Consider the following 22,151-nt stretch of genomic DNA (forward strand, 5'->3'; position numbering starts at 1 on the left):
AGGTCCGTGTGCACTGGGGTGGGGGTGGGGGTGGGGGAGAATGCCACAAAACCAAGGAGACATTGCAAAACCTGTACATGTGTCATCAGAGACGCGAGCCCCCCGCACTATACTCTTCAACAGTTCAGGGTGCTTCCAACCTAGCAGGCAACCTCACCCAGTCCTGTGTTCCATCCTACACCTGGCAAACAAGTGAGCGACGCACAAGCCGTCAGTTTGGAAAGTCACAGAGCAGTGACAGGAGTCCACGAGTGGATAAAAGGCTGGGGTTTTGCTCCAGCTCCACCACGACAGGCAGCAGTCATTTAACCCTGCGAAAATGAGGGCTTTTCAAAATACAATCAAAGGAATTCCCTGGGACTCCAGAGCAGCGATACAGTAAGATCTGTGAGAGACAGAGGGCAGAGCTCTGAGACCCCTTCCCCACTTGCCTGACTGCTTTATGTATTAGCTTCACTTAAAACGCCATCTAAGAAAGACCTCAGGGGAACCTAGGTGGCTCAGTAGGTTAAGTGTCCGAAATCTTGATTTCGGCTGAGATCATGATCTCACGGTTCATGAGTTCAAGCCCCGTGTTAGACTCTGTGCTGTCAGTGCAGAGCCTGCTTGGGATTCTCTCTCCCTCTCTCTCTGGCCCTCCCTCCTCACTCTCTCTCAAAATAAATAAACTTAAAAAAAATTTTTTTTTTAATAAAAATCAAGACTTCGACAGCAAAGCTGGAGCCTCTGACAATCACCTAGTCCAAACTCAACCCCAGACTCAACCATCCCAGGATCCAGCTAACATTTCTATTAACATTTACAGAGCACCTTCTAGGTATCAAGCAGTTGAAGTATCTTTAACTTCCACACCAATCCTAGGAAATGGGTAGGTGTTCCATGTGTACAGTTGGGGAAGCTAAGGCTCAGACTCATGAACTGACTTACCCACAGCCTCAAAGTGAAGAATGGGAGGTGTGGGGATTTGAGCTCAACTATTCATGCTGCCAAAGCCCTTGTTCTTTCTTCACCTCCCTGCCTTTCACTCGACCTTAATTCCACCTCTTGAAGTGCTTCCTACCAGAAACCGTTGCTACCTACTGTCTCCCATTCATAGACCTAAAGGGGAGGAAGTGACAGTGTGGGACATGTGACACGGAGCTTCCTTCCAGCCTTCCAGTTTCCATGATTCACACTACTTTAACGGCATCTCTTAGCATTTCTGGAGCTTACAAAGTCCCTCTCCTTTCTCCCTTTTACCTTCTCCAGAAGCTTATACTTCTGTGCAGACTAAATTGAAGGCCTGGTACTTTAAATCTAGCTCTGGCCAGGGGTGCCTGGGTGGTTGATTCAGTTAAGCATCTGATTCGGCTCAGGTCGTGATCTCACGGCTCGTGAGTTCAAGCCACCCATCGGGCTCTATGCTGACAGTTCAGAGCCTGGAGCCTGCTTTGGATTCTGTGTCCCTCTCTCCTCTGCTCCTCCCCCACTCACGCTCTGTCTCTCTCTCTCAAAAATAAACATTAAAAAAAATAATCTAGATCTTGCCAATGGCAAGTGGGTATGCAAGTACACGTATCAGTCTTCTCTTTTCTTCCAAACAGCCGTAACAAACAGCCTTGCATACGTGCCCACCCCTCTGTGCCCCTACCCCACTCACACACACCTCCCAACCCAGGATCCCTTTCTTAAATTATATCCTTTGCACTATATCACTGGGAGAGCTCCAGGAGATGGAAGGAGAGAGAATAAAGAGTAGGAAGCAGAGAATCTAAAGGGAAAGATTACCAAACACTTACTCCCCCCTCACACCGCTCCCCCCTGGGGTCTCTAAAGCACGTACAAACCTGAGACATGAGTGATGGTTAAAAAAATTTGGGTTTTATTGTTTTTGCTAAACAATACTAAAAAAAAAAAAAATTCATTTTGAAGGCAGGGCTTGAATTATTTAATTTTGATCCATTTATTTAATTAAAAAAAAAAAAGGAAGGGGAAAGAGATCATGGCCAAAAAGATAGTAGTTACCCCCCACCCCACCCCCAAAGCTCTAGCCAGTCACATGAGCATCACCCACTTCCCACTCGGTGCCTGACATTCAGCTGGTGGCACACTCTGCCCCCCTGGGCTGCCCTGAAGGCATGGGGGCAACAGGTGCCAGTTTTAGCACTCAGCAGGTTAGTCAAACCAGACAAACTGGTGGGCTAAAGTCCAGAAATTCTCTCCAGGTTTTCTGCCCATTGGCTGAGCACATACAAACTATCATAAGCTTGTAAAATTTCAGGGGGGTGGGGAAGGGCATAAAAGCAGGAGGTTGGTGGGAGCAGAGAAACTACAGGTCACCCAAGCTTTCTCCTGGGCTACTGGCTCTGGATACAGACTCCGAGAGACTGGGAGAGGTGGGCTCCAGGTTTCTTAGGAAGAAAATCATCCTTCGAGGAGGAGCTGAGACGTGCCATGCAAAATAGTTCTTCCTGCAGAGGGCACAGGAGACAGGGCAGCTGACTCTCCCATCTAGGAGACAGGAGTGTGGTGAGGAAGTTCTTCTAGTACCATGAAGTAAGACAAAAGGCAGAGGGAGAATCCTGAGGTTTTGGCCAAATGTGAGACTGGTACACACACACAGTTAAAGACTAAAAAGCCATCAGGAACCCTCACAGCCGAATTCCACCTGCAAACACCGGCTCTAGAAAGTGCTGCAGAAGATTCTTGCTGTGAACCAAGTCAAGTTAGTTGCCTGGCTATAGGTGGTGGGGAGGGGAATACATTTTTTATTTTCGAAGGGAGGAGGTGGGAAGAGCGGCCATGATCTAGTAAAAAGAGACCTGCAAGAAGCAGAAAATATTTAGAGAACATTTTAATATATATTTTCATATATATATTTAAAGTTAAGAAAAATAAAACTAATTCAAGCCATGCCCTGTGCAAAAAAAAGAAAAAAAAAAAAAAGAAAAAGAAAACCAAAGACAAATTTAAAGTGAGACCTCTGTCTGCTGCTCTAGTCTCGACTTCAGTGTCACAGTCAACTTGTTACTTTTATTTTGGAAGAGATGTAAAAGTTTCTTTCAATCACTCAGAAGGCAAGTGAAGCCACTTATAAAAACAGAATGGCAGGGACAGACTAGGAAAGTCAAAGGTGAAAGGGCAGAGCAGGAAAGGAATTTTCAAAAATAAAATTAACAAGGTGACTGTTCCAGAAGGGGACTGTGAAAAGGACATGGTGGACCGAAGTCTGTTAGTCAAGTAATGATTCAACTTTTAAATTATTCTCTTGTTCTTTTTTGTTGGGTGTTTTGTTTGTTCAAGTCTAAGATTTGGAAATGCTGACCCTTTGTTAACAAGAGCCAACAGGAAATATAGGATCCCTTCCCTCCCCCGGCCTGCCTCCGCCGAAGCCACCACCATCGCCTCGCTGGCTGGATGCTGGAAGAGTCCTCCGTGTGTGTGGACTCAGGATGACAGGGCAGCCTCCTTCTGTGGTTGCTGGGCTTGTGAACGCTGCAGTATCTTTTGGCTTTCCACGTCTCTAAAATGTTTTTCAACCTGAAAGAGACCAGTTCAGCCTAGGTCAGAACAGGAGATGGGCACCGAGGCCTCCCCAACAGTTCACTCCAGGTCTCCACAGCCTCATGGACTATTCAGGCATCTCTGCCCTTGCTGTCTGCTGGTCTTGCCAGCCAAAGGTAGGCAGGGGCCTCTTGTTTCAACCACATTTGTTGCAGCTTTGGCCAAGACTATCTAGAAGAAAGTGAGTCTGTAAGCTAAAACACAGTAGGAAAGGAGATTATTATGTCCCAAACTGCCTTGCCCCTCTTCATCTAAGTGCAGAATGAAAAGCTAATAGGGAATTAGCAGTCTTGGACTTTTTACATCCACGACATTGGTCCCTCAACCCTCAGAGCGTTTTTTCCTAAATGCTACAACGCAACCTAGATAGTCATGTGACATATGCAGGGTCAGAGACCCAACAGCAACTGACTTCTACCAACCAGCTCCTCCCGAGAGGAACCCAGACTGGGATGAGAGGAACTGCTCAGGTGCAATACCACAGAATGGTCTGGCTAATTCCAAAAAGCCATGCCAGGGAGGACATGGGGCTGGCCGCTTGCTTTACCGCATGCTGCCCAGCGGGTTCCATCCCCACAGAAGTGGCCAAACCATAAGCTCCAGAGCACTGCAGTGCAGGGGGCAGGTGGCTAGGCAGGGCTGCTCTCAGGCTGGTAGGTCGGAGGCAGGGATCTCAGCACAGTGTCCTGCCCTGATGCTGGGGAGGGGTGAAGGTCAAGGAATCATCCTCTCTCTAAAGGTTCATGGCTCCTTTACTTACTATTTTGCGTACATGGCTCAGTGCACTCCCCTCTTTGCCTTTACAGTTTTCCACTTGATATGGGGGTGTAATAACAACTTCTTCCATGACTACGATGTTTTTTTCTTGCCATTTACAGTCTTTAATGCTGGAAGGAGAAGAGAGCAGGTGAAAGTTGCCTCTTGCGGCATCCCACACCTCCTGCCTGATGAATAAGTAACTCCAGGAAACTGACCCCAAGTTCTCAGCTCACAACTCAGCCAACAACTAGATGCCCGCAGCCTACAGGGAAGAGTAGCCACGACACATTTCCTGGGCACCAGTGGCTAGGAAAAGCAATGACCTGACGTGTACTTATTCTGAGAAGGGCCCAGAAGAGGCACTCTGAAGCATCAGGGACCTGGAAAACCAGAAAAAACTTGGTGGCAGCCTCAGAAGTCCAAACCAAATTGAATTCAAATAAAGAGCTAGGCTCAGGCCACTAGATGCAACTTAAGTAGCAGCCTAGGGCAGGGGGTTGGCAAACTTTTTCTATAAAGAGTCAGCCAGCAAATATTTTAGGCTCTGAGGGTCATACAACCTCTGTCACAACTACTGAACTCTGCTGCTGTACTACACAAGCAGCCACAGATAATACAATACATAAACAAATGAACAGATGTGCCCACTACCTAGAGTTTGCCAGCCTTTGGCCTGGGGGGAAATGGCACCTTTAGAAAGACAGGAAAAGAAATCCCCCCATCTTCCTGTGATCTGTACTCTGCCACCCACCTCCTGAAACAGTAACTGCTCCTCAAACCGGCCCCTCTCAGTTATCAGACAGCTGGGCACTTGCCAGACTGGGAAAACCCATTCCAGTTCACACTCGGGGAAACACAGGGCAGCTGATATTCCTAAGAGTTCCTTCACATACCTGTAAGTGTTCAGATACTCATACCATGGCCTCGAACAGCTCTGATGCCAGCTGCCATCTGTGCACCAGACCCAGGTGGTTAAATAGGGTAACAGAAGGCAGCAGGGGGGAGGGGGAGTGTCAAATGTTTCAGTGTTTCGGCAGCTAGGGAAGCTAGTGGAGAGTCAAATGACTTCTGCTGTGACAAAATGTCTTTTAGAAGGTGGTAATAAGGTGGCCTTCTGCTCTCCCTAACTCCCTATGTTTCTCCCAGTGTACAATCAGAGACAGACTTGTAACTCCCTTAATAAAACCCCATCAGCTTCTGGAGAAAGGCATGACAAGTTCAAAATAATGAAAGAGAAAGAAGCCCCGTGTTCTAAATTATGGAATACCAGTTCTGAAAGGGACTCAGGATAATCTAATCCCAAACCAAGTTTTACACATGAAGAAACCGAAGCCCCAAAAAACCAACTTGTCCATGATTACACCATTCTCCTGTATGGAAGGGCAACAGACACCCACATCCCTGGACACCAAGGTGCTGCAGACACACTAACCAGCATCTCTGCTGACTTTCGGGAACACAACTACCCACACAGCACAGCCTGGCAGCGCTGCCCCCGGGGACAAGGGACCCCTATGCTCCCCCAACTCACGTCTTGTGTATGGTCTGGAAGAGCTGCTGGCCCTCTAGGGAAACACCAGCGCTGATTGCATAGGCCTGGCTCAGCTTCTCCTCCTTCTCTGTCCGTGCTTTGCTGGCAAGCTAGGGTGGGGGAGAGGAAAGAGACTCAGAAAAGCATTCACCTTCATTCTTCCCAACAGTCAGGACCTGTTGAGGAAAGGAGGCTGGAAGAGACTAGTTTGGTAGATTCAATTCTCTCAGAGTTCAAAAGCGAAACATACACATACATAATATGCCTGAGGGGTTATTGCCACTGCGGCAGACATTCCTTCCATCCAGTACTTACTAAGTGCCTACACATACCAGACATGCACTGTGCTGAACTAGAGTACAGCACTGCCGCCGGGACTGGACAGACTACGGACAGAAACAAAGTAACTGCAGATAGTGCCAAGGAGCTGGGAAGAAAATAAAGCAGGGCAACCTCACACAGTGGGACTGGGAAGTGACCATCAGATAAAAGGTAATGCATACATCTCTATGAAAGGAGAGAATGAAGACCTTTTATCAGCCACTGCTAGTCTCAGTTTTAGAAATCAACGTCTACAACACCTTCAGAGACCAGAATATGAGGTTCAAAAGACTATCTTTCTGGTACCACACTATCTGTGCTCACATGGGGAGCCAAGACCCAAGTAAACCTAACCCAATACTGTCCACCTTCAACTTGAGCTACCGTTACCCTGCTCTTTAGAAAAAGGAATGGTCCACATTCTACCTTATGTCTTTCCTTAACTGCCCTCTAGTGGAATGCTCACAGACTGATCAAAAGAAATTCTAGTAAAATCTAGTACAGTAGTCGCTCCCCACCCACCCCCGGCCCTGATCCAGAGTCAACCTCGGTCTAGAAGCAGATAGATGATCCTCCTCCAGACATATCATCAGGTCAACAGTAACCCAACGCTACACCACAGCTCCTACATCATTCACCTCACTTCATCTCCTCACGTAGGCATTTTATCACCTCACATCATCACAAGAAGGGTAACTAAGAACAGTACAATGAGGTATTTAGAGAGAGACAACCATATTCACGTAACTGTCAGGACAGCACACTGTTATAATTTTTCCATTTTATAGCTATTGTTGTTGATCTTTACTGCGCCTAATTATAAATTAAACTATCATAGGTATGTATGTACAGGAAAAAAGCCAGTAGATACAGGGCTCGGTACTATGCATGGTTTCAGGCATCCTCCAGGGTCTTGGAATGCACACCCTGCAGGTAAGGGGGGAATACCACAGTCTACTAAAATCTAGGAAATCCCTCCCAACAGGGGTGGGTTGCCCCGTCAACCCCTACTGCCCCTCTAACACACTTCTAGTCCCCACCCTACACTACTGGTTGCTAGAGACTCCAGAAGGGCAAATTCGCTAGAGCATAAGACACAACAAATATGCTGGACAAGACGGTTAAAATGAAAGGCAGACAATGCATCTGAAAGTCAAACAAATGAGTTAGAGATTTTTCAGACCCATTAAGGGCTTAGTATACCGATGCTGCAGCTCACCAAACACAGACACACAAACACACACGTGAACACACATAATTTGTCCCCAAATACCAGCTCCTTAAGATAGAGATCATACCTCTTGCACATCCCCAAAGTACCTAGACATTTGGAATTCTTAAACATTTATATTCCGCCTAACAGTGACCCTTCAAACCACAGACCAAATTTAGTTCTACAGACAAAGTGTCTAATCGCTTGTTAGCAAACTGAAGCACTTTATTAAGGTGTGGGTTTGACTATGAAGAAGAGAAAAGGAGACCTTCAACTGGGTCATGGGGAGCCCTGTCTCTGAGCTTCAAAGATCTGAGGGGGGGAGGGGTGTGAGCACCGAAGAGAGAGGTGACGCGCAGGGTCATTTCAGTCTCCCTAGGGCAGAGGGGGAAGAAAGGCCAAAACTACAGTGATTGGAAGCTGGAGATCCTTTCTCACATGGTCCCCGGTACATGGAGAGAGAGAGATAAAGCAGGAGTAAATAAATAATCTTTCAAGCCTGGTCCTGCCAATCTGGCCTCACCAGGCCAGAGTCTGCAGAGAAATCAATGCACAGGGCTGACAGTATCCCCTGGAGCCTGGGCAATCCCAGCGGCAGCAAGAAAGCACACTCGGTCTCTCTGCAGAGAGAGCTGCTGCCGGTGTGATTTAAGCAGCAACAGGCAAAACTTACTCAATCACCAAGAACACCCTGATAACAAGGAGGTTCCTTGACTCTCATTTTTCAAACACCCTGTACAAATCTGGAGTCTCCAAAGACAGAAGGTAAAACCAGGGGCAACAAAAGCTCCCCTGGATTAACCACACTCCTACGGGGCTCCTGGGAAGCACAAGTGACCAAGCAGATGTTTATCTTACTTACCCCATGAACAAGCAGGAGGGTCTCACATTTTGAGGTTTTTTTAAAAAAAATGTTTATCCCCGAAAACCAAAAACATCTCCCAGTGTTGGGTCTGACAAAGCTGCGTCTATAAAGCTTGTGTTGACTAGACAATACGGATACCAGAGCAAAACATCCTTGTCATCCACCTAGTAGATTAAAAACCTAACATGACCCATTCAGTGGGAGGAACTGGCTCAGGGAAACCAGGCACCTATGCAGAATGGTTAAGAATGGAATGGACAAATTAAGCTAGAAGAGGAGGTAGAAAGGCTGGGAGCCACTTTTGAATTTTTGCCAGAGGCATAATGAAATACATATGAATCTTAGCCAGAGTGATTCGTTTGGACAGCCTGAGTAATAGCAACACAATGACTAGAGAACAATGATTTCAAAATACACTTCTAGCCCCCCAAAACACCTCTTCTAAAGGCTCTGCAAGCAAAGGAGAATAAACTGGGCAATTCTCCATTTCAAGTCACAGTGCAAACAGATCCCAAATGCTAAATGATATACAAACCTCAGAAAAGTCAACAGAAATCAGAGTAAGCTGTTATTTCAATTTGCCCCAATATCCTCAACTACTCTACCTGGACCTGCAATTGTGCTTTGGGGGGTCTGGATGCACTGCAAACCCTGAATCCTCCAGCTGTCAGTTTATGAACTGTATTTTCACGGCAATCTGAAAAATGCTTAAATCTGACATTCAGCTCTACAGATATGCTTTCACCAGGAACTTGTACAAATGGGGTAAATTTCTTCTACAAAGGATCCAATCGGTTAGGCACAAGGAAGGTTACCCTCACAAAAGGAATCTAGAAGTCTTTCTTCTCTCAAAATTGGGAGTTGAGAAGGGAAGAAGATTACCTTGTTCTTTTTAGGCAGGTTCCTTAAAACCCATGAAAAGTATAGATAAGCGTCCCTTTGTAAAGCAAATAACTATCACTCCACCCTCAAGTTAGCAGTTACACAGATGTAAATTTCCCCACATTTTTGTAAACTAACGCATACGTATAGATGGTCCAGTTATTCCAAGATAGTAAGTTTACGGTTTTTGTCGAACCACTAGAGGGAACCAATGGAAGCTGCCCTCGGTAGAGGTGGAGAGTGTGCCTTCTCAGCTTGGGAAGGTTAGCAGGATCATGATTTTTTAAATTCAATGACCGTCACCACACTACATCTATTTTCAACGCAAACATGCTAGGTGCTGGCCTCTCTTCCAATCAAATCTGAAGCACTAACTGGTTAGAATCTCAGAGAATACTAAAGGCACCACTTTACAAACTGGGTTCGGGCAAACTGAGAAGCAAAACCCCACAAATATGTGTCACTAACATGCATGTGGCTTAAATGAAATGACTGCACAAGACAACCTGTGCTAACATGCCTCTCCTTTTATTTTGTACGAGACCCGGTGAAAAAGTGATTCCCTGTCTACTAACCAGCACTTCCTCCTGTGGCCATTTTATATATAGCAACTTGACACGGGCTACAGAGAGAAGTACAGGAACTTGACACCAGAGCACATCAATATTAAAAGGCATCCAGTCACGCCTGCTGTTGGGTAACCCTTGAGTGAGTGAACTAATGAACACCAGTGACACACACCTCCTGCACTCAGTGACACGGGGAAAAGGAAGCAGCCACAACAACAAAATCCAAGCACCATGCACTTCATCTTGTTATTCAGTCACCAGCTGGGCCATCTTATTTCCACACACCCAGACCAGGAAAGCACAGGTGCTGTGGGGAACCCAGAGGGATTCCTACCGCAAGTATTTAACAGGCTGTGACAGCTGATACAACAAGGGAAGCAGAGTCCAAAGGAGGAACATGCTGGATGTGACCTACTGACTCCGATGAGCCACTCTCAGTTTGTCTTCTCTGTGTACACGGGCTTTCCAACCAGCTGCCCTCACAGAGAGGTTAGGAAACACCGCAGCTGCTGCCCGCACAGCCTGGTGGAGGCTGAGGGAAGACAGACTGCAGCAACGAAGGACAATTGTCATCAGGAGGGCCCATGCTTGTTTCTGTGGCTTCAATTCTGGGGTGCACTCTTAGAAAGCCCTCCTTCCTAGCCAGCAATAAGTGGGCTCGCAAAAATATTTCTTCCAACTATCAAATCAATATCCCCAAGTCTTCTTCTTGTTCCCTAGCTGAAAGCTCCTGTCTGCTGGTTTCAATAAAATACAGTTCTTTACAAACAGTAAAGAAGAACCATACTTTGCATGGTTGGGAACTCCAAAAATAGAGTATCCCACTTGCCGTTGTGTCCTAGAATACATAATAATGAATCAAAACACTGAATCAAACAGGAACCGCAGAGCCCAAGAGGCCTGGCAGTGAATATTAAAATTCTAAGAACCAACTTGTTGAGTGAGAGCTTACTCCGCCCTAAGCACCAAGCTACACACTTTACATGTATTCAGCATTTAATCTGCACAACAAGCCTATGAAATAGGGACTAAAATTCCTCCTACTTAATAGATGGAGAAACTAATCACAGCTGTTAAGAAACCTGCCCAGGTCTACCAAGCCACAAGTGGGAGAGTGGATTGGAACTCAGTCTGACTCCAAAGCTTGCATTCTTAACCCTGTCACTATAAACAGTTCCACCTAAGGAAGTCTAAATGACTGCTGAAAATATAAATTTAAATGCAAAAGAAAGTATTTTCAGAAAGGAAAAAAGTTTTTTTTCCAGAAAGGAAAAATATTTTAAAACTTAGCTGCCACCTTCTCTTTTTGTCAGCGCATTCTGGCATTTCCATCAATGTCCCCAGTGCAGAACACAGCTGTCTGCTTTCTAGTAAAGGGTATCTCTTCTGAAAAGGGCCTCAGTCTCACCCTAAACTTCAAGGACATCCTTTATTTCTTTTGTTAAAGGTAACTTGCAGGAATGCTTTTCAGAAAACAGACATTATATAAGAAAGCAGTTCAGACCAATAATGACAGGTATTCCCTGGATCCATCTTTTTTTTTTTTTTTTTTAATATTTAAGTAATCTCTACACCCAATGTGGGGCTTGAACTCATGACCCCAAGACCAAAAGCTGCATGCTCCTCTGACTGAGCAAGCCAGCCAGCCAGATGCCCCATGGACCCATCATTTTCTGACTGGGCTGAGACTAGGGAAGCTAAGTCAAGCAAGTCTCTTGTACTTGCACGTTAAGGTATGTTGAGTGCTTTGAACTACGAGGAAAAACAACGTGCAAATCCAGGGGCCGCAGCCCCACCTAAAATCTCCAAGCTTCAACACCATCCTTGTTACCATGATGTAGCTGCTGCACAATACAGACCAGCCTGGAGTCACAGTCCCCTCCATAGGCAAAGCTTTTTCTTTCACTGGGTTTAAAACAAAAACTAGTTGTCAGTAAGTCAAGAGTTTGTCAGCTATTTGTAAGTTATGTCACCAAACACAATTCACAGCTACAACAGAAAACTAAACCTCCAGGACAATGAGTAATTTCCTAGTCCTGAGACCCTGAAACCAGCACTGCCATGGAACCTGCACATGGCCCTGTCAGAGAGAAAACTGGCTGGGATATAGGCTGAAATTTGATCTCAACAACCCATCTCTGAGAATGTGCGCTCAAATTAGCCAGCTCACACATGGCAGTGAGGATTAAGGGAGACAGTCTGGGTGAAAGCACTAGGTGTAAAGCACTGTGCAAATATTAGCTGTTAACATCGTTATTAAAACATCATTACTGTTAGCACAGAGAAGGTGGCCTGTGGGTCATTTCAGGAAAACTCATACAATCCAACCTTCCTTTAGCCAATGGGCTCAGTGCTTCCCTTTCTGGTTTCTGTAAGAGCTGCTAGATAGGTTGTAAGTCCTAAAGAAGACATCTTTCAAAATATAACTGGAATAATCTATTGGAAATCCCTTTCCCCTTCACATGCCAAAATGGGTACACTATCTAGTGAGTAAAGAGTTGATCTTATTCATGATAGTGAAAGAGCCATGCACTGTTCTTTCCTGGGCTCTGAAAAGAGAGAAAGCAGAGTAAAATAGAAGAGCCACCCCCTTACGCCTAGATTCCAGCTCAAACCCCTGCCTACCACGCCCTAGCTGCACGAACCTGAGCAAGATGCATAACCTCTCCAGAGCCTCAGTTCATTCATCTGGGGCCCATCCTGAAGGGTTACTGTTGGGAGTTCAGTAAGCATGGAAAGCACCTAACACCAATATGGCACACAACTCATCCCTTTACTCCCTGAGAACAACCAACCTCCGGGTTAGCTTACTAAAAGAAGTTTCCCAATTGCAGAGATGGACAAAGTGAGCACCTTCCAAATCCGCTGGATTCCATTTAACTTCCTTCCTTTTATCGAATATTCTTCAAGACCCTACTCCATTGTTACATCAGAAAAGCCTTCCCTAAAATGTTTACTACTCTATGCCAGGGACTGGCAAACTATAGCCTGTGGGCCAAATTCAGCCCAACACCTGTTTTAGTTATGCTTTATTGGAAAGACCATGCCCATTTGTTTACATATCATCTATGGCTGCTTTTGCTACAAAGGCAAAGTTGAGTAGTTGTGACAGAATGTACAGCCCACAAACCTAAAACATTTGCTATCTGGCCCTTCCAGGAGAGTCTGCTGCCCCCTGCTCTATGCTCTCACAGCACCTCGCTCACACCCCCACTAACACTGACCCTGCCACATTGTCAGCACTAGTTAAATGCAGCTCTCCCTCACCCTGCCAACAAACAGGAGATTCTTTTTTTTTTTTAATTTATTTATTTTGAGAGAGATCAAGAGAGGAGGAGGGGCAGAGAGAGAGGGAGAGAGAGAATCCCAAGCAGGCTCCATGCTGTCGGTGCAAAGCCTGACACGGGGCTCAATCTCATGAACTGTGAGATCATAACCTGAGCTGAAATCAAGAGTCAGATGTTTAACTGACTGAGCCACCCAGGCGCCCCCAAACAGGAGATTCTTGTGGGCAAAGGCAGTGTTAATCATCTTGACATTCCCAGCACCTGGAAGGAAGGGGGAGCAAGAGGAAAGGAGGATAAAAGGAACAGAAACTATTAGAGATTCACAGAACTAACAGATCCAGGTTCCAGTTAAGTGACTAACACAGGGTCACACAAATTACTAACAGCTCAGCTGCAAAAAGAACCCAGTTCTTTAAATTCCCCACATTCTACCACACATACTGCTAGCTTCTGACACAGCGTGCAGATCCTTTCATTTCCCACCTCAGGTACAATTTGCTTCCCTTTCCAGGGTAGTGTCTGGTATTTACCTAAGCTAGTCTCAAAATTCCAATGCTAGAACTTGACTGCATCACCTTTCCCCCCAGCCTTTTCCCCTCAAGCCTGTCCTGTAGCAGGAAGACCAAACCAGTTAGAATGCCCCTTTCTTAAAGCAGAAGAGATACCACCACTGACCCACCAGAAAAATCCTTATTGCCAATCATCTCTGTGTCAAAGAGTGCAGACATGCCTTCAATAACACACCTGTGGCACACCTCTGCTAGTCACTCGAGCACAGCAATTTGTCTTTTCAGGTGGATAGCGATTGTCCCCACACCCTGTAATGTCAAGAAAGCCCCCTTCCAAAGCAAAACCGTAACCTAACGAGGGCTCACAGAGTCAGCTGGCAGCCATGCACCCTAGCTTGAATGGAGTCATGAGCCCTCGCCTAGAGCACCGCATCCCCCACTAGGGGGGTCAGTCTGACCCCAAAGTTTAAATGCCACAGAACGTGACATCCTTCAACAGACTAGTGATTTCTGAAATGGTAGTCAATCATTCTACCTCTCTGACTCCATCTGACACCACTCACTACTTAACATGTCCCGTCACTCAGCAGTCACCCCCCACCTCTACCTTCATGACACTTTCATGAAGAACAGCTGTGTCTGTTCACAGCCAGGTGCAAAACTTACTGGTGGACTCTAACCTAGTACTGGGCACTTGACAATATATTCTAATCGAGGAGCCAATAGGTTAGACGCGATTCCTAGAGGCTAGAAAAATTTTATCTGACAAAAAAATCCTGCTTTCTCTAGAAAAGTAGTTCTTTCCCTTCCCATTTACACATACTATGAACACCTTCTACCTCCTACCAATATACACATAACCTAAAATCAGGCCATCTGATTCTACTTGGTGTGAACTCCATACCCCAATACATTAGGGTCACAATACGGTCAAGGACTTGGCTAACAGGATAGGTCCATGAACGCAGGCCACAATGCAGTAGCTATTAACTACCCCAGGAGTTTACTCACACTGAGAATTAACCCTCACATCACTGGAAAGTCTATGGTTATGCTAAATATTAGCTTTGAACTGGGAGAACTCAAAACAAAAAGTCAGAGTCAGGTCTTCCCTCAGTGTGACATCATACCTAAAGGTGAGCACTGAGGTCAGGTTTAAAAAAAAATTTTTTTTTAATGTTTATTTACTTTTGAGAGAGAGACAGAGTACAAGCGGGAGAGGGGCAGAGAGAGAGAGAGATACGCAGAATCGGAAAGGGGGGGGGAGAGAGAGAGAGAGACAGAGGGAGGGAGGGATACACAGAATCGGATGCAGGATCCAGGCACTGAGCTGTCAGCACAGAGCCCAACACGGGGATCGAACTCACGAACCCTGAGATCATGACCTGAGCCAAAGTAGGATGCTTATCCAACTGAGCCATCCAAGGTCCCCAAGGTCAGTTTTTTTAAAAAGTCAACTTTGTGACTCTTCCATTTTCTCAGCCTTTCTTTCCAGACCTCCCCACAATCACCACCAATCTCCAAATACCCTTCTTATTCAAAGGCAGCCAACTCATTCTTCATTACCAAGGGCTAATGATAAGCCCTTTCAATCTCTTTCTTCTTCCTGGTTGCATCAGATAACTCACTGCTTATTAGTAAGGTATAAATGGGTAATAAATGGATAAAAAAAGCTAAAAAATTAGTCAGTGGTCTGGTAAGGGAGGTGGACACCTTACCTGTGGATTTCAATTTTTGATGTTTTGTCACTTTCCCTGCCTCCCTCCACAACATACAACTATCTCAAGAAAGTCTTCTCCGACTCAGCAAAGTGAGAACTTACATCTCATTCAATGCAGATGATTTATTTAAACAAATACATACACGTGCCTTGGCTGTGTCGGTGAGTTCTTTCCCAGGAATCTCAGAGGCTAAAAAAGCACAGCCTCCTTCGCTGTGTGACTGCTCACTCTAAACTCCAGTACTCGGCTAAGTGTTCACTTAACTATGCCACCTGATAACACTGCTCTGGAAGTTCAAGTTAATTCTGGTCACCAAGAAGACATCTCTTAAAAACACGTTTTAACTACATTACATATTAATGGTATTCAATACAATTTTGATTTTCCCCAGTCCTGGCTTGGCAAGTTTGGATATCTGAATGAATGTCAGACCAAATCCAGGCTAGAATGACATAGCAATGGCATTCATGTTCTTAGCTGCCTTCCCGCTGTCATACTGCCCCTTTTTCCCCATCTTGCCCCCATGCCATAATTCAAGGAACATCAGTTGGCTACACAAAGCTAATGCAAAAGAACAGAACTAACATTTGCCAATTCCAGTCAACGTGACCTAATCCCCATAACAACTCTATGAGATAGACACTAACATTATCCCATTTTTATCGTGAGAAAACTGATGTTCAGTAAGGTTAAGAGGCAGAGAAGTGACTTTTAAAGACTTACCCATGTAGCCCGTTTTTTCTACTAGACCGCACTCCTCCTAACCACACAATACAGAGGTTCTCTCTACGTAGAAACATTACTTAACATGGGACTTCGCAGTCAAAATATTAGACCTGAGTTCAAATGCCAGCTCCATCACGAGTTGCAGGACACTGAGCTAGTGACTCATTTTCTCTGAGCCTCCAGTTTACTCTTCTCTAAGATGGTGATGGTAGCCACACCATAAGAACTATCGTTAGCATTAAATGAGACATCTACCAATTGCTAATTCAGAGAATGGCACATAAAAACATGAGCTCCCACACTACTGGCCATATAACCTAGACAAGTCACTTAAACTAATAAGCCTGTTAAATGAAAAGGAAAAGAATATACTACAAAGATCACATGGTGGTGGTGAGAATGAAATGAGAGGTGTCAAAGCTCTTTGTAATCTGTAAAGCTCTAGAAAAATAAATGTGGTCCCCGACAGAGCTTACCACAACACCTACACAAAACAGATTTCAGGAAATGTTTTATAATGCTACATAAAAGAGACCCTTGTTAATGTTGACATGTCCCAAATCATCTCCTGAGAGCACTACTAATCCATGGGCAGTCTTCATCCCCAGGGAACAAGATGCTGAGTCAATGCAAAAGAACTTGTTAAGAAACACCCAACTTCATTCTGCCACAGGGACCCTAGGGTTCTTCTCACCCTAAAGCAGTATTTAAGTTCCCCATGACAGAATAAACTAATAAGCCACATAGTGAGTAATCTGAACCTCACTTATGACTGGCTTTGATGTGCTTTTGTATTTTTGCTGAAATGCTTCTGTCTTATAGTCAGGACACTCAGAACACTTTAAAAGTACAACAGTACCGTGGAGTAGATCGAGTGATACTCATGAACTTCAGCAACCCCACTGTCCTCTTCCAAGCTGCCTCTCACATCCCACATCCCTGTAGACACAGGACTTCTTAGCCTGCAGTACACTGTCAACTGAAAACAAAACAGGCTCATCTCTAAGAACTGCTAGTTCGTACCTTCTCTAGTTGGGCTGGAATTAAGTATTTTCTTTTATTGAAGGACCTTCTCTTCCAGTTCCTGCTGGGTCAGAGTAAACAAATATCCATTTTATATCAACAGGATTAAACAGAGCGCTTACTATGTCAGCAACATGAGCCAACATGTGATGGTATCTTCCACTGGAAGTGGTACACACAGGTGGTGCTTCCCCACACTGTGAGCAGCAAGTTTTCTTCCAGGGATCTCTGAGCACTTTAGTTCTAACATGCTTAAACAATCCTCCATCTTTAGAAAAAAACCCAAGTCCATGCTCTTCCATGGGATGAACTTTCCATGGCATTCAATCAATAGATAAACAGCTGCCCAGATTAAGTTTTCAATAACAGTGCAGAAGGCTCTTCTAACTGAATCCAGGGAGGAATCGCAAAGCATCCTCAAACGCTGGGTTTCAGAAAGCCAATATAAGCTTACTCATAAACATCTCTGCAAATGAAAGAGGGAATAAATGAAATCCAAAGATAGCCCTCCAACCTAATTTTAGTTTTTAGTTTGACTCCTCTCCCCAGAAAACAAACGCTTTTCAAGACTTGGCAAGCAGGCCACAAAGAAAAGTAAAAATTTCTGATATTCCCCAACCTATGACACAACCACTTTCTTCAAAGAGTGGGTAAACAACTAGTTTACAACAATGCTAATAAGCTAAAACTGAGCAGCAGAAAGCAAAACCCCAAAGGCAAAGATAATCTACAAAATTAAATAACCAAGAACTATTTCTATTTGAGGTCAAACATAAGAGAGTGACCTTTTAACAGTCCCACCCATAACACTCCAAGCCCTCTCAGATAAATGGTGGCACTTACTGGTCACAAGAGCAGAAACTTATTATGTTTTACATTAGAGAAAATCATCCCTTTCAGATAACCTTTCCTCTACTACTCACTAAAGATTTAGTTATTTAGTGACAGACTTCTCCTACCCTATAAAAACTAACTCAGAGCCTATTTTCAACATATGAGGAATAAACTATTTCACTTGAATCTTTTAAAATTTCTTCAGCCAAAAGAAGACGATGCAAAAAACTCCTACACTCTAGAAGGTACCTAAGCCAGGGTTTCAAAAATCTAGAAGTTTCTAAGAATGGAAATATTTTTTTATGTTTATTTATTCATTTTTAAGGAGAGAGAAAGAGAGAGAGACAATTCCAAGCAAGCTCCACACTATCAGTGCAGAGCCCAACACAGGGCTCGAATCCACGAACCGAGAGATCATGACCTGAGCCAAAATCAGGAGTCGGACACTTAACTGACTGAGCCACCCAGGCACCCAAGACTTGGACGTTCTATATGCAATAGCCTTTAATACGGAACCCAAGACCTTTCTGAATCTGTCCTCAGCCATCACTGAAAAAACGAGTGGCATTTCTCTGGAACCTGAAAGGGAGCTCCCAATCTGAGGTAAGTATATTCTGCCAGCCTCAGTTACCCTCTATTGTTTCAGCTGCCTGAGTGTTTCCTTGCTTTGCTGAATTGTAGCCAACACACCACATTCCCAAGAGAGGTAAGAGAATATACATTATTACAAGACTCCTCTAGAGGGAAAAACTTCCACCATACGAATTCAAGAGACTAAAGGAAAGGCAGCTGCTATTAAAATCAAAGGTCTAACTTATTTATTCAAAGAATATTAAGCACCTATCCTGTGCAAGGCTCTGTATATTCAGCCATGAGCAAAACAGGTATGGTTCCCATCCTCACAGAACAAAGTTTGGTGAGATAAAAAAGTAAACAAATGACACACAATTATAATTATACAAAGACTACGAATAGGTAACCTTAAAGTTCCAATTTGCGCAGGATACACTGATCTATGCTTGTCTCAGTGTAAAACAAAAGCACTCTGCTTTCCTCTCAAAAAATGTCCCAAGTTGGACTATAACTGCTATGTCACCTGAACTCTGGAAGATAAGGTACTGTAAAGAGAATGGGGGCAAATTCCTTTAGCCTCTGTGATCAGAGAAGACTTCTCAGAAGAGGTGCCATTTAACTAAGTCCTGAAGGATGAGGCTCCAGACACTCTGGAAGAAAGAGCATTCCAAATACAAGGACAGCAAAGACTACAAGGCATGGAGTGGTATTATTATTACAATACGTGAACTTTGGCTGATAGAAGGGAAGAGTCAAAAAAAGTGATTTGAGGGTTCCCAGATATCAGTACGTACATCCAAGATTAAAATATCCTAAGCCTCTAATTTTATCAGACCTCAAAATTCAAACATAAAGACAAAAATGAAGCTTGAAGGCAGTAGTTTTCAATTTTTTGTATGTCATGAATTGAGAATCTCCAAAATACTCCATGTGTTCACCCAAAACCACATACACACATACACACAATTTCAGGAGGTTCACAGGCAATGCCCCTACCCAACCCCACAAACACCAAAAGTTCGCACATGGACTCCAGGTTTAAAAAAAAAAAAAAAAAAAAAGCCCTCTTTCACAAAGGACAAAAGCAAGCTTGCAACTTTATTTCTTTATTTGGGTATTAAAAGGTTTCTTAAATTTTTTTAAGGCATGCAGGAATAAAAAGAAAACTTAAATTGGTGTTTCTTCAAAAAGGTTATCAGAACAAACCGTTAAGTCAATGAAAACGTGAAAAACAATGGACAACGTATGTACCACCAGGGGTCAATGAGTCTCAATTTTTCCCACCATTTTAAAGAGCCAGAACTGCCCTCAAGTCCTTACCTTACTAACATTGAGTGAAGCTAGGGGAGGAGGGGTTTCTGTTCGGTCATTAATTATTTCCACTTCTGAAACATACTGTAAGTTTATGAGCAAGATGTCTGCATGGTTGGGCTTTCCACTGGAAGAGGGACATTCTGGTGAGAAAATAAAGTTAAGGAAAATAGGGGCATGGAGAACACAACTCACACAAGGCTGGTGTAAAAGGTATGTCACGAGCAAGAGGGGGGCAGGGGAGCCTCACAAGAATCACAGCTCTCCTCAGGAAATCTCTGCCTGTCACCTTCCACCCGCTCAAAACCCCAGAACCAAAAGATCTCAAGCTTTTCAAAGCCAAGTATTATCTAAAATTGGAAGCCTCAAAAAGGGTTTCTGTCACCTCTCTACTGGTCGTATGGAGGCATAATGCTGTGTTAATGCTGTATATATAGTTTTTCTTGAACCTAAGGAATCACACAGGAGAGGCGGTACTTTCTGTTCCTGGTATAATAGTTCTAGATATCTAGATACTGCTCTTTTCACTTTTTTAGATTTCAGATTTCCCATTCTGCAGAAGAGAAAACTACAGCACTGGGAATGAGGGTCACTCAAGGTGACCCAGCCAGTTAACCCATTTGTTTATGTATCCATTCATTCATTCACTCACCCATCCTCCGACTATTTATCAAGAGCATATCACATGCCAATTAAAAGTAATTCCTCATTCCAAAACCCTTCCACTAACGTAAAAGGTCTCACAGGATCTAGGTCTGAGTTTTCATATTTTACAAAAAAAAAAAAAAAAAGATGTTCAGAGGACATCTTCCTAAACTGGAAATCTACAACTAGTGGTTAAATAAATTAAAATACTTGCCACTCAAATGCAGCACTCAGTAGGAAACGTCCTTTTGAAAGATGCCATAAAGGATTACGCCTCAAAAAAAAAAAAATCCAAATAAACCCACCTGTGGCTTAAAAAGAAGGGGAAAGGGTGGCACATTTATTACAACCAGGAAGTATTTTGTTGCCAAGACTGAGTTTCCTGGAGTAACTCAGAAATCATTTCCACCCCCAAAGAAGCAGGCCTTCTCTTCCATTCTGTTGAACACCGCCACTTCCAAAAGGGGAGGCAACTACTATGGAAAAGTCAGGACTCCATGTGCTGGGCTGAGCAAGAGAAGATTAACTTACTCTTTCACCTGTAACCCACACAACCCCACATAAGCCCCTAAAAAACGTGGTCTTCTCTCTGGACCAGGTTTCCAGTGCAAACATCCTCAAAACAGCAATCTTCAAATGACTGAGGAACCTAATTCAGTACTCCCCGCCCCCAACAGCACCACGCATACACACGCACCAGCAAAACAAGCCCCTATCCCCATTTCAAATACAAACTGTCCTGCAGTTACTCTTCCCCAAAGCAGGCAAGGCCCATTTGGTCACCACCCCACCGCCCTTCCTTGGACTAAATCCCACCAGGAGACACCCCCTCGTAAACTCCATAGCCTTGCCCCACTAGCAGATCCTTACTCTACACACCCCCTCCCCACATGATTCTACCCGCCCCCCTTCCATCCGGGCTCCAATCCACCAGCCCCCTCCCACGACCACCCTCTCTCCTGATGACTGTGTCCCCTCTCATAGCATTTCCCCCCAAAAAGCATCCGCGTGTCAAGCCCCCCTCCACCCACTGACCCTCGCTCGGGGCCCAGCTCCCACAAGGGGTGGGAGACAGGGTCCCCAAAGCGGACCGAGGGACACACGAAGAGGGGGAGGGGAGCTCAGGGCCGTGCGCATGCGCTCCGGGCGCCGCGGTAGCCGGTCGCCCCTAGGCCCGGAGAGGGCCCCAGCCGCCGCCGTCGTCCCCCACCCCCCCACCACCGCACATACACGCCGGCCCGGCCTCGGGCTCCGCGCAGCGAAGGATACTTAAAGCCAGCATTTTGGACTGGTAGTCGAAGGCTACCACCTCGCCCTGCAGCCGCTGCTCCTGGCACGTCCGGCACGACACCTGGCTCCCAACGCTGAAGTACTCGCCCGGAGGAGCCGCCATCTTGGGAGAGCAGCCGCGGCCGGCGGCGGCGGCGGCAGCAGCGGGCGAAAGCCGGGCCCCCAGTGAGCGCCGCGACGCGACGCACGAGGCGTGCTGACGTCACACGCCAGGGCGTGGCCTGGCGCTGGGTGGGGCGGGAGCCTAGGTGGAAAAGGAAAGAAGAGGAAATAAAGGAGAATCTGAGTGTTTGTGCAAGTGCGCCCGCTTGGTAAAGTGCTTGCAGAGTCCATTTTAGAAGTTAAAGATAAATAACCTACGTTGAATGAGAAGGGGAAGGTGGAGGGAGCTGCAGTCTCCATTATGTGCCCACGTTGACACAAGAGTTTAATGAATGAACTCTGTATTTTACATATGAGGAATCCCAGACCCGGGGGACTTAAGGAAATTTGCTCAGAATGATGATACCCAGTTACAAAGTGGCAGTGGAAAGAACACTGGCTATAGGA

General features: G+C 45.1%; 1 protein-coding gene across 1 annotated transcript; it reads right to left on the reverse strand.

Annotated features, from left to right (window-relative positions):
- Positions 1-1,838: 1,838 nt before the first annotated feature.
- On the reverse strand, positions 1,839-21,802 carry LSM12 (LSM12 homolog). Its single transcript, XM_027048830.2, has 5 exons — positions 21,582-21,802; positions 19,677-19,810; positions 5,834-5,943; positions 4,304-4,430; positions 1,839-3,519 (listed from the first exon to the last, which is right to left on the reverse strand). The coding sequence occupies exons 1-5, from the start codon at positions 21,703-21,705 to the stop codon at positions 3,427-3,429; spliced, it is 588 nt and encodes a 195-aa protein (XP_026904631.1). The 5' UTR covers positions 21,706-21,802; the 3' UTR covers positions 1,839-3,426.
- Positions 21,803-22,151: the final 349 nt, after the last annotated feature.

The sequence above is a fragment of the Acinonyx jubatus genome, chromosome E1 (genome assembly GCF_027475565.1).
Source record: "Acinonyx jubatus isolate Ajub_Pintada_27869175 chromosome E1, VMU_Ajub_asm_v1.0, whole genome shotgun sequence".
NCBI classification, from domain to species: Eukaryota; Metazoa; Chordata; class Mammalia; order Carnivora; family Felidae; genus Acinonyx; species Acinonyx jubatus.

What these genes read in the sequence shown, in the direction of transcription:
- LSM12 (XM_027048830.2), bottom strand. Translation starts at nt 21,705, where the DNA reads ATGGCGGCTCCTCCGGGCGAGTACTTCAGCGTTGGGAGCCAGGTGTCG. An exon ending in GTCCAAAATGCTGGCTTTAA is followed by an intron (nt 19,811 to 21,581) that starts GTATCCTTCGCT and finishes TTTTCTCACCAG; the next exon opens with AATGTCCCTCTTCCAGTGGA. An exon ending in TGAGCCATGTACGCAAAATA is followed by an intron (nt 3,520 to 4,303) that starts GTAAGTAAAGGA and finishes GGTCTCTTTCAG; the next exon opens with GTTGAAAAACATTTTAGAGA.